Source organism: Mus caroli, chromosome 11 (genome assembly GCF_900094665.2).
Source record: "Mus caroli chromosome 11, CAROLI_EIJ_v1.1, whole genome shotgun sequence".
Lineage (NCBI taxonomy): Eukaryota > Metazoa > Chordata > Mammalia > Rodentia > Muridae > Mus > Mus caroli.
Window position 1 is genome coordinate 13,084,314 of NC_034580.1, and position 18,618 is coordinate 13,102,931.

An 18,618-nucleotide genomic window follows, 5' to 3' on the forward strand; every position below is an offset into this window, starting at 1 on the left:
AACTTTATATGCCCCAGTACAGGGGAACACCAGGGCCAAGAAGTGGGAGTGGGTGGGTAGGGGAGCAGGGCGGGGGGAGGGTATAGGGAACTTTCGGGATAGCATTTGAAATGTAAATAAAGAAAATATCTAATAAAAAAAAGAAAACAAACAAAAGATAATGCCATGTACTGAATGTTAATTGTATATTCGTCAAAATATACAAGGTGCAAATGGAAAACTTGATTATGTACTTCACATGCCTAGATTTCTACCCACTTTCTACATGCCTGTCCTTTAGCCCTGCTATTCCTTTATTCCTCTATGACCAGTTCACCCTGGCAACCCTGTTCCTCTCCCTTAATGCAAAAGTAATTGTAACTGCTAGGAGCACGCATAATATGGTCATGCAATGACCAGCTTCACTGAGCTTCCTTCCCCCTTTCAAATGCCTTAAATGTTACTACAATGTGGAACCTTGATTCTCTGCTCTCTGTAACTCTACTTTAGGCACTTTTCTTCCTTGTGAAAAGCTCAGTCCAGAAATGAAAGAATGTTTCTTATGATTTAGAACTGACCTGTGTGTTGTAAGTATAGAGAAGAACCCACTGCAGTCTCCATCCTCAAACAGTTCAGATCTAACAGAAGGGAGTGAAAGCTCTTGTTCAGCTTGTCCAGCTTCTCTGACAGAAGCCAGCTCTGGAGGCTCAGTGCCGAGGTAAACGGACTGTGTATGCAGGGCCCTCCCAGACACTTCCTGGAATGAAGAGCTCTTCTAACTTCCCCTTTCCTTCAAACTCTCATTTCACATGCCTATACAGAGCTCAAATTCCCAGAATTCTATTATGATCATAATTAAGTAAGAATGGTGCATCATTATCCTCCGCCTCTACACTTATGGGGCATTCTGTTTTAAGTGAGATTGTATTAAATCAGCCTTTCACTTCTGATGCATTATAAACCATATCATCTAGTTCCCTACCTGCACAACTTTTCGGACACTTGGATGACATGCACATTAGCTCTTTGGGAGCAAGAGAATGAGCCTATCCAGTAGTGCATTTTTGTATGAATAAATTCTATCAAATTGGACATTCCCTAGTAAAACCATATCAAACAAGCTGTACAGCTGTGCAGTGTGCTTTACCAACTGACTTTTAGATTTGTGGTTACATTTCGACTTTGTCTTTGGGCTCTGTGACCTTAAAACACATTGTTCATTTTTTCTAAACATCAATACCTGCTTCTCCTTATAAGCATTAAAGGATATGATACACTTCAAAGAGACTAGCACACTGTTAGCTTGTGGTAAGGCTTCAGAAATGGTCATAATACAGATAGGTCAGAATCCAGTTATGTGTGCAATACAGTTGGAATGATTCTAGCCTAAAAGCCTCCCTGATCCTATCTTTTTTCTTATCAGAGAGAAGAACTCTTTGGAAAAGGAGGGCACTGCAGATTGAGCCCATAAGGACCACATGAAACATGGTTTCAGCTGTTACACACAGCTGGGGCACAACTACACCAACTCCTGACTCCACATCACCGTGCCATGCTTTATCTTCAGGATCTTAAGCAAAACCGTCTGCCACTGTGTACTTCAGTTTCCTCATCTGCAAAGTATGGGATAATTGTGTCCATTTCCAATCTGCCTAGGAATGTCCTATGAATACATTAATGCACTTAATGCTTAGAACTGTCCCTAACGTGGCAAGCACATGTTAACTGCCACAAGACAGGAACAAACTTGTGGGGATTATTTCATTCTGTTCAGAAGACAACATGGCTCTAGAAATGAATTCTTGGATAAAATCTCCAGTATGTTCTGCTCGCTTTATCCCAGACTTGCCTGCTTCTGGTTCATTTACTCACTCACTCATTCACTCACTCACTCACTCACTCACTCACTCACTCACCTCACTTACTCACTCACTCATTTACCTCACTTACTTTAACAATATCATATATATATATATATATATATACATATATATATGTATATATATATATATATATATATATAGTACTTTAATCAACACCCTCTCCCCTATTAGCCTCTCTCATGTCCCTCCTACTTCCACCAAACCCTTTTTCTTCACAACATCAGCTCAGTACTGGACTCATCTGCTGTAAGTTTGTGGAACAGCCTCTCAGCCTTCTGTTTTTGTCTTTCTCGTGACCCTGGTTTCTTCTGGACTGTCTATCAACCTCATAGGACATTCAGGTCTTAAGCTGCTGTTTGAGTCTGTCCTTCAGTACCTACTAATTGCTAGGATGTCATGGAAACTAGTTTTTGGCAATGAGAGACATAACATGAAGGAATATTCTCTTGTTTCAAAGTTATGGTTATAAGAACATCCAATCATATGTATTCCATAACAACCAAAATATCTATTTCTCAAAATCTAATCCCCAATCAGAAAAAAAAAAGCTGAATTACTACACCCAATGTTATTTGCAATACACCTGTGCCTTTCAGAGCACCGTGGCATCATGGGAGGGGGGGTTTGCTATTAGGCAAACCTGGGTTTGACCCCAAGCTTACAGCTGATTGATAAGGAGCAAGTCACCTACTTTCTGTGAGGTGTTAGGACTGGAGAGAGGTCACATTCGTCTAGCCTACAGGGCCACAAATGCTCCTTAAAGTAAGCACAAGTGACAAGACTCAGGGCAAGGAGTGCTATTTAGAATGAAAGGGTAGACAATGACAGTCACTTTTTTTCTCCCCTTCTTAACCATAATCTCTATTTAAAGATCTTAGCCAGGGGGCAAAAGAGGAAACATAAGTTGTGAAATGCGGACAGTTATCTCTAACAGAACCAAAGGAGAAACATGGGCTCATGTGATGGCTCAGTAGGAAATGCACTTGCTGCCAAGCCTGGTGACTTGAGTCTAATCTCCAGGAACCATGTGGTGGGAGGACAGAACCCAGCTCCACAAGTTTTCCACTGACCTCAGCACCCACACACACAGGCAGACAGTCAGAGGGAGAGACAGAGAGAAGGGGAGACAGAGAGAGAGACAGAGACAGAGAGACAGAGACAGAGAGTCACACAGAGAGGAAGAAACTGAAGAAAGAAATAAAGAGGGGAGACAAGGAAGAGACATGTTAAAGTTTATATATCATTGGCCATCAACCTGAAGACTTGACAAAATTCCTATAGCATTTTCAAATGCTATTATTTTTCCAACCAAAATATCCTACCTCAAAATAATTATTTCATAAGACATAGGAGAAGAGCATGTTTAATTCCTATGCCAGAATCTTGAACTTCATAGAAACGAAAAGAGCAGAGCAGGAAATCACTTCCATTACTAGCACATGGCTTGTTTGCATCCGAGCAGCCACACTCAGGCATCCTAAAGTCACCACAGAAGGAGAGTCTCCAGGTTGGGTCTTTCCTCAGGAGTGATTGGAAACATCACCATTCACAGGCTATTGGGGTGAATGTGCTTGCTGATAGCTATCTTCACTTATGGGCTACCTTCTGCAACCTAGGTTCACAGGCAGACAGACAGACAGACAGACAGAGTTTAACTGACCAACATGTTATATAACTAAAAGAAACATAAAACATAAGGAAGTTAAGAATGTTGGTACCTAACTAGAAAGTCCTAGTTTCAGGGTTACACCCGTTACTGACAAAAGCACCAAGTGAGAGGATGGGGGGGGCAGCTCAATGGTAAGAGATTTGGGGGTACAGCTCAACGATAAAACACTTTTGCCTAACCATATACAAGGTCCTGATTCACATTCTGGCATTGAAAGGAAATTGAAACAAAAGTAAAGTGCCAAATGAGATAATTGTCATATAGTACAAGACAGGCCACCTAAGTGGCCCTGAGGCAATGCAAAGCACCATGCATATAAGATTAAATGTAAATTTAAGTATGATATTAATGAGTATTTTCCCAAGAACGATGGGAAATATACATTGTGGAATCAACATAAGGTTTCACTATGCTCTCTTCTAGAGTCTCTCCTAGACTGACACTTGGAGGTCATAATCTGAGAGCATTGCTGTTACTAGTTAAAAATTATTAAGTCCAGTTGCTCCCCTGTTGTGAATCTGCTGCTCCCCCTTTCTAGTGAAATGGCCTCACTTCATGCATATTGAATCACCTATATTTTTGTAGTCTAGTGACTATAAAATATAAACATATAAACTTTATAACAGCAATCTTGTCATTTTGTACTAAAACAAGGCCTGGCCTGTGAGGTGACTTAGCTGTTAAAGGTCCCTGCCAGCAAGCAGAAAGGCCTGAGTAGAGAATAGACTCCTGAAAGTTGTCTCCTGACCTTTTACACACACACCATGGAAGGTGTGTACCTGCTCAAATACATACACACACACACACAGACACACACAGACACAGAGACACACATACATACACACAGAGACACACATACACACAGAGACACACATACACAGACACACACACACAGACACACACCTTTTCAGTCAGATCAGGAGAAAGCCCATTCAGCAGCAGTTCCAATCAGTTCTCAGAGAGGGAGGACATGGATTCCAGTTACCAATAAACTACACCTAGCTGTTTCATTTACAAAGGAAGTTTCAAAATTCAATTATCCTAAGAGAATGCACTGAAGATCCATGAATTCCCCAGCACCAACTCATAACTCTCACCACCACAGATAAACTGTAAGCACTAGTGGAGATTAGCTTTCCTTCAGGAAAACCTTAGGGTGCTAAACAGAGATCTCAGTGCTCAGGGGATAGAGAGGGTATTTCTCCTGACTCTGTCATACATACCTCTGGGCATGACACAGATGAATGAAAGTTTCTTTCTAATTTGAAATAAAAAGTGGAACCAGGCTGTGATATGTACCATTTAGTGTCCTATGTTCATAGACATAGAACATTTTAAGGTAAAAAGAAAGAGATGAATGATCTAAAATAAAGATGCAGCTGGACCAGATTGTTCATTCCTGAAATCGCAGGGTCTGGGAGACTGAGGCAGGAGGCTTGCAACCAATTTAAGGTTAGCCTTGGAAATACATTAAGAGCTATAGAGTAAGACCCAAATATTGATTAACTAGCTATTTAATTAACTGCATTGAGTTTTAAAAAGATAAGAGCATCACTGGCTGCTCATGTGGTTAGAAAGCTTCTTGTGAAAGTTTAGTCAGAAGCAACATTTCTGAGCGGCTTCATGAACCCACTTGGCTCCATGAAGTGTGTTTGTGCACAGAGTATTGCCCACAGGATGCCAGCAGTCCCGATGTGTGAATTCACCAGTTAAGGAGCTTTCACAGCTCAAAGCACACAACACCAGCAGCACAAAGACTAGAAACAGCATCAAAATTCAGTTTTTCATAACACTAAGCTATTTTTGGCATTCTCACATTTCCACTTCTGTTCTTTAAGATGATGCATCTACCACTTTGGTGGACTGTTATACAAGTTCATTAAGTTGTGGGTAAAAGATTACAGCCAACACCCACCGTCACCACCTGGAACCACCTTCACACCCTTGAAACAGAAGCATAAGTGGGAGAACGCCCAAGAAATTAGCTATACTGTTTTGTCTGCTTGTTGCTCACACAAACACTGGCAACCCCTAACTCTTCTACAGCCCTGTCAATTTTAAATAAGAACTAAACAGTTCTCCAAGCAACTTTTCTAACAGAACAATTTGAGACTTTTCCCCCCCACCCCAACCCCAGAAGGCAATGTTTAGCTGTTGCAAAGTGTTTTAAATCATGAAAAACTAAATCTGGATTTTCATCGTCCACACCCTGAATGTTAGAATTCTCAGGCTCGTAAGGGCAAACTGTGCTGAAGCCCGAACTAGATTAATTCACTTTTAAGGGGGAAAAAGGGTGTAGGGGAACACATGAAGGCAGCCCCACCCCAATACACTGTCTGTATGATGCAATACTCTTTCATCCCAACCCAGTAGATCCAACCTGGAACATCCCTGGAAGGGATGGACAGCGAGTATGGAGCAAACACTAATCCCCTGTAAGCCCCTCTCTAAGCCCAGCCTTGTAAGTGAGCTCCCTACTTACCTTCTTCACAAGGTATCCCTCTCTGATCCGCTTTGGTTCCATGCCTGGTGGAGAGACACACGGGTCCACTCTTCAGACACGTCCTCTGAGGAGCTCAGTCTCCTCTGAAGGCTGAGGTGTTTGTGGGCTGCCCTTTTTACAGGGAGGTCTCTTTCACAATTTCTCTTCTGCTGGTGACTACGTGATGACATCCTTTTCCCCTCTCTGGGGTGACAAGTCAGAAAGAGGAACTAGATATCTGAACAGCCCATGCTTTCCTAATGATGGAAATAATAACGCACAGCTTAGTCAAATATTTACCCATATGTAAAAGTCCTGACCTAAAGAGAAAAAAAATGGTAAGAGATGAATAATAAAACTTTATCGCCTGAGACTGTCCTGCTTAGGAACAGCAGTTTCAATACTTCAGTTCTTGAAGTATTGAAAAAGTACTTAATAAAATGCCAAAACGATGTCTCCATCCCCACACTGGCATGTGGCCCAGCCAGTCAGGTGAGTGCTCACCACCCCACACACACCTCCACCCTGTCTTTGTTGTCCCTGCAAATCCTAGGAGTCCCAGCTGCTAAGAAAAATGAAATCATGAAATTTTCAGATGAGTGGGTGAACTGAAAAATATTATACTAATGTAACCCAGGCCTAGAAAGACAAATTGTCCCATTTCCTCTCTTGTTTATGAATCCTAGATCCAGATTGTTAGATTTGAATAAGTACCTTGTAGTCATCATAGAAGTCAGGAAAGTAGAAGGAGATCATCCAAGGGGGGTGGGGGACAGTGCACTCCAGAGATGGGTTTAATGGGATACAGGTGTTATCCCTTTTAATAGGAACAAGGAAAGGGGGAAGTGGGGAACCAGCTTTAAATAGGGAGAGAAGAAGAAAGGTAATTCAGAAGTAGAGGAGGAAGAAGAGACAAATAGCACTTGGGATGTTTGGAAAAGCCCTAAGGAAAACATTATTTCATATGGTTATTTTTATAAAAATACATATATGGTGTGTGTGTGTGGGGGGGCATTGAAGTGAAGTTGTGCCACAAAAGCCATAGACTATCTAACAAAAATCCCAGTGCCTGGCAGTCATGGGAAACCTCCCTTCAAATTGTTGGTCAGAGAGATCCAGAGATTTCTCAAAACAATAGAACAAAATGTGTTTGTATATACCTTTAATTCCAGCGCTCAGGAGGCAGGGACAGGAGGATCTCTGTGAGTTTGAGGCCAGCCTGGTCTATATAATGTGTTCCAGAATAGACAGAGCTACATGATGAGATCCTGTCTCAATGAGGGGACAGAAAATATATATTATAGCCATTTGCTATTATCCTTGGATGCCTCCCAGATATTGAAAGTATGATCCTATTGCTAAAGACAGTACATATTTCAGACACAGGACTTGGAAGGTTTGAGGTAGAACGTTGCAGGAAATCTCCTCCATGAGGACTCATGCTCACAGTATCAAAAGGTACTGTGCAAGGTGCCCAGGGAGAAAGGCTAATCAACAATCCTATTTAGCTTTACAGCCTGTGAAGCACAACAATGACCAGCCCAGCAAGATATCTCAGTGGTGCAGTAGTGGCATTTACATTTTGGAAGTAACCAACAACTGTCTAATTGGATTTAAGGCTCACATAACAGGGCAAAATTCATGCTTGGCACTGTAAACGTATTCAACTGCCCATTGCTGGACAGGTCTTAGACTCTGGGGGAAACATATACCTGCCAGTTTTCTAAATGTATTCTTAATCCTTACACCCACACATAAGTGTTGCTCTTGCCCCTCATCAAAGATGCTTCTTTCTACAGCAGACTGAGATCATTACAGAAATCTACAACTACTCAAATGCAAAGAACATCTGATCGTGAGGTTCCTTGCACCAACTGATGTATCTACAACACAAGTCCTAAACCTAAGACTCAGGGAACATTGTGGCAGAGGGGCAGAAATAATGTAAGAACCAAAAGACTAGGATGCCTACTGCTAAATAGTATCTTCTAGATGGAAGAGGGATGCTGCGCCTTTGAAATCTCAACAAGATGGTTGTTTAAATATATGATGCATATAATGATATCAGTTGATATACCAAAATGGATGGGAAAAGTCTCACAAAACCCCACTGCCCCCCAAAAGAAGAGCTCCAGTCATCCATGGCTGCTGGCATGGAGAATCAGAAGCCGTGTTCTCCAGGAATAAGCCCCATGACAGGTTAGCCTACCCAAGCTGTCAGACCTAAACACGGATATATAAAAGCAACACAAACACTAAATGGACTCAGTAGGATTTTATGAGTGTTTTTGTTGTTTTGGGGGTACTTGGGGGTTACAATAATAATATAGAGGAAGATGTCATCAAGTTGACAGGTTTGGGAAGAATATAGGAGAAATTGGGAGGGGAGAAAAGAGGGTAGAAATTATTTAAATACTGCTCATGTATGAAATTCTCTAAAAATAGAAAATAAATGCATCTTTCTAGGATACCAAAAGGACCTACTCTTAAGTGCATACCTGCTTCTACGCCAGGCACTATAGCAGATACACCAGGCACTATAGCAGATACGCCAGGCACTATAGCAGATACGCCAGGCACTATAGCAGATACACCAGGCACTATAGCAGATACATCAGGCACTATAGCAGATACACCAGGCACTATAGCAGATATACCAGGCACTATAGCAGATACGCCAGGCACTATAGCAGATACGCCAGGCACTATAGCAGATACGCCAGGCACAATAGCAGATACGCCAGGCACTATAGCAGATACACCAGGCACTATAGCAGATACACCAGGCACTATAGCAGATACACCAGGCACTATAGCAGATGCTGTTCATTCAACTTCATTTAATTTAGTTGCTAGAGAAACTAAATTAGTGGGGGAAGTACAGTATTGTTTCCTATTTATAAGGAAACGAGGACTCTGAGAAGAAAGTTGTTAGTCTCTGATTACACAGCTGGTAATAGCTAAAGCCAGAAGAGAAGGCACTTGCACCATGGTCCTCTCAGGGAATGAGAGCAGACTAAGGGAATAGCATTATTCCACCCCAGGTTTTACAGAAGAAATTCCTTCAATAGTATGTTTCAAACTTATTGGACTGAGTACTTATTTTTTAATCTATCTTTAATGACAGTTTATTGTGAATTAAAATAAAAGAAAGATGCCTAACAACCCCATACCTCAGAATGCAGCATATTTGGAAATAGGGTCCCCATAGATGAAAGTAGTTATGGAAAATGAGGTCAATCTTGGACAGAATGGCACCAAACTGTTCATATAAGGAAAAGAGACACGCAGAAAGGAAACCCCATTCTGAGCACAGAGGCAAGATTGTAGTGATAAGTTTATAATCCAAGGGATGCGAAGAGCACCAACTAGAAGACATAAGCAAGGGTGCCTTTCAGAAAACATGGCTTATTGTAGAAGCATAAGATAAGGCATTTCTGTGTTTTAAGCTACCTACTTAGAGATACTTGCTTATAGCTGCCTGAAAAAACTAAATGCAGTTTTGAAAAGCTAACATTCTAGAGAATAAGCCTCTATGATAATGGGAAAGTTACTTAGTCATTCACCCTAGGTTTTATCATTAGATTGCACCGAATCTTGGGCTACCTTTGACTCCCTAAATAGCCATTCTCTTTCTTATTTCTGCGTGGAAACTAACATCCTGTGACTGAGAGACAAAAACATTCTGTAACTTATCAACTCAGCCGACCATTATCTTCAACCAGCCCCAAACTAAAAATGTCACCAGGTAGCATCTAAGGACCCTAAGAAAGAGTCTCCCATCCTGTGTAACAAACATCTCTGCTGTTCTTGCTGATATATTTTTTGAAATGCCTTGATTTGTAACTCTCTTTGTTATGTTGTTATTATACAAATTCCAAAAACTGCTTCGATGATGGAAAAGTATACTCAGGAAGATCTAAATGAATGTTTGTGGACCATGTTCTCTCATAGTTGCTCCAGAATAAACCGTTGCTTCTATTCCTCATAGTTGGAAGCTGTTTCTTTTGATGACAGAGGCAAATGCGGATTTGCTGAAGAAAATAAGATGATTCAGAAACTTGAAGGAGGAATGAAGGCTGGTGTCTCAGGAAGGAAGGAAACAAAGTGTCTCTGGGCTTCTAGGGAACAAGAACTACCAGAATGTCATTTTAGGATACCAAAAAGACCGTGCATACCTGCTTCTATGCCAGGCACTATAGCAGATGTTTTTCATTCAACCTCATTTAATTTAGTCGCTAGAGAAACCCGTGGGGGAAAGTACAGTCTTGTTTCTTATAAATAACGAAACTAGGACTCTGAGAATAACTCTGAGGTGACTTCCAATCCCCACACAGTTTCTGAGTGCCAGGCTTCTGATAGGCCACAACTAACCTCGGATTCCATCCTCTGACCACTGAAGGGGCAGCATGACAACTGAACACACACAATAGACCCTGAACAGTAGAAAGAATGGACTGTTTCCCAAGAGTGAGCCCCAGGGGCTATAAGCACAGGAGGTAACGAGAAGAGGGAAAGGAATCTGAGAGCCTGCAGAGTTGGGAAGAAGCCATTTGACATTTCAAGGGGAGCCTTCCAGGTCATTCCCTTCCGTTTTCTGCACTGTTTCCAACAGCAGTCACTACTTCTATTTTCAGTGTTTTATACAAGTACTCACCACATAACATTTCAAAGGGTTGCTAACAGTTCTCCGTTACAGTGACATTAGTTAGAAATTATTAGAAAATATAGTTGGGTAAAAGAACATTTGGTACCTCTTGCACAAAACAGAAACATATAAAGATGGTGCTTCATTTTGTCTGTATTCAGACAGACAGTTTGTTATATCTAGAGACACAATGGAAGTCATCTCTCTTGAGCTTGCCTGTCTCAGTTCCTGGCTATTCATAAGTTTACTGGTTTCAGTTCCTGCTGGTTCTGATGTTTCCCTACTCAGCCTCCTCATGACTTCTTAGCAACACCTGCTGGTCAGTAAAGGAAATTCTCAACCAATGTCATTCAAGACTTCAATTTCTAGAAAATCATCCATTTCATCTAGATTTTCCAGTTTTGTTGAGTATAGGCTTTTGTAGTAGGATCTGATGAATTTTTAAAATTTCCTCAGCTTCTATTATTTCTCCCTTTTCATTTCTGATTCTGTTAATTTGGATACTGTCTCTGTGCCCTTTAGTTAGTTTGGCTAAGAGTTTATCTATCTTGTTGATTTTCTCAAAGAACCAGCTCTTTGGTTGATTCTTCGTATAGCTCTCTTTGTTTCTAATTGGTTGATTTCAGCTCTGAGTTTGATTATTTCCTGCCATCTACTCCTCTCGAGTGTGTTTTGAAGAAGGTACCATGACATGCTGAGAAGAAGGTATATTCTTTTGTTTTAGGGTGAAATGTTCTGTAGCTATCTGTTAAATCCATTTGGTTCATAACTTCTGTTAGTTCACTGTGTCTGTGTTTAGATGCTAAAACATATAACAAGGACCCATGCTCCACTATGCTCGTAGGATCCGTATCTATAATAGCCAGAAGCTGGAAACAACCCAGATGTTCCTCAACAGAAGAATGGATATGGAAAGTGTGGTGCATTTACACAATGGAATACTACTCAGCTATTAAAAATGACAACTAAATGAACTTTGTAGGCAAATGGATGGAACTAGAAAATACCATCCTGAGTGAGGTAACCCAGACCCAAAGTGAGTACATGGTATGTACTCACTGATAATAGGATATTAGCCCAACAGCTCAGAATACCCATGATACAACTCACAAAGCATATGAAGTCTAACAAAAAAGGAAGGACAAAGTATGGAGGCTTCAAATCCACTTATAAGGGGGAGCAAAATAATCATGGGAGGCAGAGGGAGGGAGGGGTCTAGGTGGGAGAGGGGAGGGGAAGGGAAAAAGGGGAGCAAGACCAGGTATGGAAGGAGACAGGTGAGAAGTCCAGAGGGCCTGGAGAACGAAAAAAATAAGTAGCAGTTGAGGTGGGGAACTTGGGGAACCCTTTTCACCAAATAGAGAGGGGGAAAAAATAACTTTACTGGAGGAAAATATGGCAAATATTTGCTCAGACAAGTCTAGCCTAGTGACAACCATTAATTTTAATAGTGGTTATTCAAGTTGGTAGAGGCAAATATTTTGATATCCAACACAGTGGACAGCTTTGAATGCAGCTGCAAGAAGGGCTACTAGCTTCTCATCAACGAAAGGAGTTGCCAGGATATAGATGAGTGCTCCTTTGATCGAACCTGTGACCACATGTGTGTCAACACCCCCAGGAAGCTTCCAGTGTCTCCGTCATCGAGGCTACCTTCTGTATGGTGTCACTCATTGCAGGGATGTGGACAAATGTAGCATCAATAAGGGAAGCTGCAGCTTTGGCTGCATCAACACCCCAGGCAGCTATCAATGTATGCCACACCCACTCCAGTATAGACTTCGTGGCAAATCCAAATCCATTTTTGGCCGCAGTCCTGAGGCAAAAAGTTTCACAGAAACTTGTCTCCTGGAGAGTCTCTGGTGTCTCATAACCAGATTTGTCCCTGCGATAGTGTGGAGGGTCTTGCATGCTTTCTTGCAGTATTTTCCTGGATAAGAGCTAGAAAACTCAGGGCTAGTTCAAAATAGTATACTTAGAATTCTCATTACAGGCATGAACGGCAACTTATATTACATAATAGTAGAAAGAAGGTGGGTTGTGGTTTAAGGAGAAACAAGGTTATTATATTATTCATGAAAAGGTTAGTAGAACAGAATTTCCCTCGCACATGCTTTTTCACTAGGTCCTGAGGAATAGCATGATTAGGTATTTACTAAGAGACCCCTGGTGGTGGGTTTGACAATAGACCAGAATTGCACCTGGGCATATTAGCCCTTTCACCTGGCTCCTGTGAATAGCTGATTTTAGATAGGGCTGATCTTATCTCAGTTGAAGACACTGTCTGGATCCTGCAAGCTTTCATGTATGCATTTCTCTGTTTTGTGTAAAGAGCCATTTTGCATCTCAATGTACCTTGGCTAATGTATCGCCCAAGTTTCTTGTTTTTCTTCTGTGTTATAAGTCTGATGCTCGCTTTGGGAAATTACATTCAGATACAGCACTCTCTCTGTGTTCCTGTCTGTTTTCACCAACTCCTTGCCCACCTGAGTACCGGGACCCTGAATTCCTCTGCAGGTTGAGAGACCCACTGAGTCCAGTCCTCCGAAAATGTACTTGCCCAGTAGGCCAGGGCCTCTTTCACTGGAACGGAAAGGATTGCACAGAACCAGTGAAGTGTCAGAGCAGTCCTGGAGCCTCAAAAGTCATGCTCAGCTGCAATCACCGGGCAAGAGGGATACTTGTGCTCTGACCTGGTCTGGTTCTTGCCAGATTCAGAGAACGGTTTCACTGTGAGCTGTGGTACCCTGAACTCTAAAGCTGCTCCAGCCCCAGTCATCCACCCTGGGAACAATACCATTTCCAGCTCTTGCCATGAGGCTGCAGTACTGCCCGTCAAGGATGCTAAATGTCTCCTGCATCTACAAAACAAAGACAAAGCAGAGGAAGCCAGAAGAATCCCTGGGCCAGCTAGCCCACAAGTCAGGCCTGGTAGCTAAGGACGGAGCAAAGCTAGTGGAGGTCTGCTGACCGAGGCAGCACCTAGCAGGCACCAAGTGTGGTCAGTGCCCACCTGGTCACCATTCAGAAGATGGGTTTAAGCCCTGCCAGCCATGCCCATGCAGCACCTATCAACCTGAAGCAGGATGAACCCTGTGCTTCCGCTGTGGCGGAGGCCTCACTACCAAGCACTAGGGGGCAGTCTCCTTCCAGGACTGCGACACCAAAGTCCTGTGCTCCCTGGGCCACTACTATAAAACACTAGCATCCATCGCTGTATTTGCTGTACAGTGGGCTCCTACTAGCTCGACTTCCGTCAGAACTTCTGCACCAACTGCCCAGAAAATACAAGCACTGACTTTGATGGCTGTACCAGTGTGGTCCAGTGTAAGACTCGGCAGTGTGGCGGGGAGCTAGGTGAGTTCACTGGCTACATCGAGTCCCCCAACAACCCGGGCAACTACCAGCCAGTGTGGAGCGCATCTGGAATAGCAACCCCCTACCCAAGCGCAAGATCCTCACCATGGTCCCCGAGATCTTCCTGCTACCTGAGGACGAGTGTGGGGATGTCCTGGTCAGGAGAAACTCCTCCCCGTTCTCCATCACCACTTAGGAGACCTGCCAGACCTATGGGTGTGCCATTGCCTTCACCGCCCGTTCCAGGAAACTCTGGATCAACTTCAAGATCAGAGAAGCCAACAGTGCTCAAGGCTTCCAGATTCCCTGTGTGACCTACGATGAGGGCTATGAGCAGCTGGTGGAAGACATAGTGCAGGATGGCCGGCTGTATGCCTCAGAAAACCACCAAGAGATCCTAAAGGCAAGTGAACAATCACTGTGGCACTGATGTAAATGGGCATGTATCAATGTGCAGGCAAAATTCTAAGTACTGGCATGCCTTTCTACTCCTGGCTTTGTGGATCATGCACTTTCTTCATTGCGGATTTCCAGATGAGAAAGTTAAAGAGCTTGTCCCATGATAGGTCTGGGCTCTGAACCCAGCTCACAGAACCAGAATCAGCATGCTGCATCACCCCTGGGGGAGGACAGGACCTCTGCCTTATCCATCAAGAGATGCAGAGAGGGTAAACTATGCAATGCGTTGTTTACTTTTTTGAGACAGAGTAAGAGTCCAGGCTGGCCTTGGACTCCAGGTTCCCCTGTTTCCAGCTCCTAAGTGCCAGATGGGATTACAGGCCCAGAGGAAAAGAAACATTCCTAATGTTGAGGAGCGAACACCACCTTGGATCTGTGGATCCTGATTTGAGTCTTGCCTGGCATGGTCCCAGCACTCAGGGGGCATAGGTGGGTGGATCTCAGAGTGTAAGGCCAGTCTGGTTTATATGTGAAGTTCTAGAATAGCCAGGGATATTCACTGAGACCCTTCCAGTGAATTTTTTTTTTACTTCACTGTTTTTAATTATGGCTATTTGTGTAGATATGTGCTTGGATTGCTAGGAGGCCAGAGGTGTCAGATTCCCTAGGGGATGGGAAACCACCCAGTATGGGTGCTGGGACCTAAACTCACATCCTTTGCAAGAACAGTATATGCTTTTAACCTCTGAGCCATCTTTCCAGTGCTGATCCATTATTTCAAATCAAATGTAGGTGGGTGTGATGGTGCACATATGACCCCGACTATTCAGAAGCTGAAGCAGAAGGAAATGTGTTCCAAACATAAACTAGACTAATTGAACGTGCTACTGGTGGGCCAAAGATAGAAATGTGGAAATCAAGCCTAGGTCCAGTGGCTCACACCTCTGATTCTAGTTATAATTCTGATTCAAAAGGCTGAGGCAGGAGGATGTCATGTTGTAGGTCATTTGGAGCTAAAAGTAAGTTCAAGGCCAGTATGAGCAACTTAGTGAGACTCTTATCTCAAGTAACAAGAGTGCTGAAGATAGAGCTAAATAATAGAATTGCTATTGCAGAGTAATAGAATATAATAGAATTCGATTATAGCAGTAATAGAATTGCTAACAATAGGACTGCCTAGGAGCTGAAGAGTCAGCTCAGCAGGGTTCAGTCCCAGTGCCCACACACTGGCTCATAACCATCCATAACTCCAGTTCCAGGGAATCTAACACACTTCTGACCTCCTCAAGTATCAGGCAGGCATGTGGTGCACATATATACACACAGGTGAAATACATATAAAATAAGTAAATCTAGGAGGAAAAAAGTATACTAGCCTAGTGTGTCTGAGGGCCTAGTATTATATGAACAAAAGGAAGGAATAGACCAGCCATTGGAATAGCCCAAGTGAAATATTACAGTGGCTTCACTCTGCATGGAGGCTGTGGGGCTGGCAAGCTGGTCAGATGATGCTGGGCATATACTGAAGGCAGAGCCAACAGCTGGCTGTAGCTGAGAGGCTACGGGGTCAAGGGTGGCTCCATAGGCCGGACCTGAGCAGCAGGAAACTAGACCTGTTGCTAACTGAGCTGCGGGATTGTAAAGGAGCAGACGGTAGGAACAGGAGGCCAGGGCTCGCCTCTGGGCATGCTCAGTGTGAGTCGTTCTTAGACACGAAGAGGGGCTGTTCAGTATTCCTTTCCCCCCACAAGCCACTGAAGCTGACAACTGCCACCTGCCATCTTCTGCAGGAAAAGAAGCTTATCAAGGCGTTCTTTGAGGTCCTGGCCCACTCTCAAAACTACTTCAAGTACACAGAGAAACACAAGGAGATGCTGCCAAAATCCTTCACCAAGCTACTGCGCTCCAAATTCTCCAGCTTCCTGAGGCCTTACATATAGTGCCTGTGGGCCGCAAGACCCAGTTTCAGAGCTCCCACCTCCCTAACCTCAGGCAAGAAGCTGTCCTCTCTTCTTGGAGGAAAAGTATCACTACACCAGGCGCTTTCCTTCTGCCTTTCTAGTTACCTTGTCTTTGTTCTGTCTCTCCTGGAAGTCATTCAGTGCTGTCTCTGTCCATCCCAGAGGTGAAGAAATAGATATGCTCTATTCCTCTACCATTATAGCATGGTGCCTTATTAGCCAGGAGTCAAAGCATCCCCTCCACGGCCCCTGTGCTCCCCATAGTGGTTCTTCACAGCCCAGAGTCCTGCCAAAGAAGCCTTCGACATAGCAGCTTTGTGCCCATGCCAGGCTCCTGGGGCACACAGTTTGAGCCCTGGGATGCCCACACAGTTAGCGTTCTCATCTGTAGAGCTTGCTCTTGTCTGCCTGGGGCTGACTCCATAGGGTTTACAAGTGATCCATACCACTGGGATGGTAAACCCCTGCCGGATAAGGGTGAACAACAGACGGGGGGACCCCAGACATACTAAGCTCTCAGATAGCTCTGCAGAACAGAAAGCATATTTTTTTAAAACATTGCCTAAAACAGAAAAAAAAAAAGAAAAGAAAAGAAAATGTGTCACCTAAAGGAGTTTCCTGCAGAACAAGTGGAAGCCAGCCTCAAACACTAACCCTTTTCTTGCCAGTTCTCCCTGCCCAGCCATGCCCTCACCCTACCTAAGGGCTCCCTGGGCTACCTAAGTGCTGTGCTTAAAGAAGCCTGGCTGTTGACCCTCCAAGCCTAGACCGTGCTCCATGGTTGGTTTTCCCTTATAGCCCCAGGTGGCCTGTGGGCTCCACCAAAGAGGACCCCACTCCGCAGCCAGCCAGGAGTTGTCTACCTCTAGCCTCAGACTGTGGGCAGCAGGAGGACGGTGTGTGTGAATGCCCTTGGCAAGCTGCCTGCCCACCTCCTCCACATCTGAGAAGTGCAAACATTTTGAGTCTTTCTATGTCGCCTAGAGGAAGGAGGGGTTTTGTTTGTTTGTTTGTTTTTCCTTTCAGAATAACCCTATTTATAGTTGCCCAGGAGAGAAGGGTGTGTAGGGGGTGGAGGAACAGCAGTTTGACTGTCAGGAGCCTTAAGCGCTAGAGCATCTCATCTGTCTCAGTCCTACCTGAGGCCACACAGAACTTCAGAGCCCTCAGCGGTGGTGAGCTAGGGCAATCCCTCAGAAGCGCCCAAAGCATAGGAGGCTAGCTCTGGTAACTTGATGGAGCAGGAGGAGGAGGCTTCCTGACTGAGCCAATCCTGCCTGCCAGATGGACTTCATCAGGAATCTTGCCAGTAGGGACAACCTCTCTCTTTCCTGCCTTCATGCTCTCCCCTGACACGGCATGGAAGGGGCTCGGGATAAACTCTATGGGTGGTCAGTGCAGGGTCCCAAGACAACCAGAGAAGGGCTGGAGCAGCCTAGAATTGGACAGTTATCCGTGTATGAAGCTGGTGAAGGACAAGAACCAGACATGTGCCTGAGTCTGGCCACCTGCCTCTTGGAGCTTATGCCAAACCTGTTTTGATTACTATTTTTCAAAAGGAAAAATCGAGTCTGTGCCCGAGCCTGGGTTCTGTGTATGCTCCACCTTTAACCCAGATGCTGCCTGTAAAGTCTCGAATTGTTCCTTCTCATTCCCCAAGGCCTTAGTCCTGGACATCCACCAACGACGCCTCAGGTCCAACTCCAGGTAACTGCCAAGAGATTCAGCTACCAAATAGTCTGACCCACACACACACCAGCCAACAGAAGACAAAGCTAGCTTCCTGGACACCTTAGCCAACACGGTGGGGGTCAGAGAACTATTGCAAAGCCATTGAATGGCTTCATACAAGTGGGGTGAATGGGTATTTAATGGGGATGTCTGTGCTTCCCCAGAAGTGCCACAGAACAGCCTGAATCAACTTTGACCATCCTACTAAAAGCACGGACAACTCTGTGAGTCCTCTCTCCCTGCTACTTTGCCCAGCTCCTGGAAAGCCACACACTGAGAGAGCCTCCCAGTGTATGTCCTTAGGGTATGACTTCTCCACACTTCCCTGTCTCACCATACATGCACGGATGATTCCTCTAATCATTTATTCTATGGCTGATGGGGCAGCATGTGAGACCCATCGTATGGAGAGAACTGGCCACTAGACTTAGCTGATATCAAGATGGATGGAGCTCAAGCAATGACTTGCTACTGTCAACCAAGTTGGTAGTGAGGAATCCAGGCAGAGC

At 44.0% G+C, this 18,618-nt stretch overlaps 1 protein-coding gene and 1 pseudogene across 4 annotated transcripts in view; one reads left to right on the top strand and one right to left on the bottom strand.

The window, feature by feature from the left end:
- The window catches only part of Plek (pleckstrin), a 75,789-nt gene that overhangs the window by 30,700 nt on the left and 26,471 nt on the right, over positions 1-18,618 (bottom strand). For 2 of the 4 annotated variants that reach the window (XM_021176344.2, XM_029484037.1), the window contains exon 1: positions 6,014-6,255. The exons of the other annotated variants lie outside the window; for them this stretch is intronic. In XM_021176344.2, the coding sequence (XP_021032003.1) occupies positions 6,014-6,055 (42 nt within the window). In that variant the 5' untranslated portion in view covers positions 6,056-6,255. Of the gene's footprint in view, positions 1-6,013; positions 6,256-18,618 lie in introns of those variants that run through there. 4 annotated transcript variants of the gene reach the window in all.
- Positions 8,095-16,357, top strand: LOC110306349 (annotated as a pseudogene).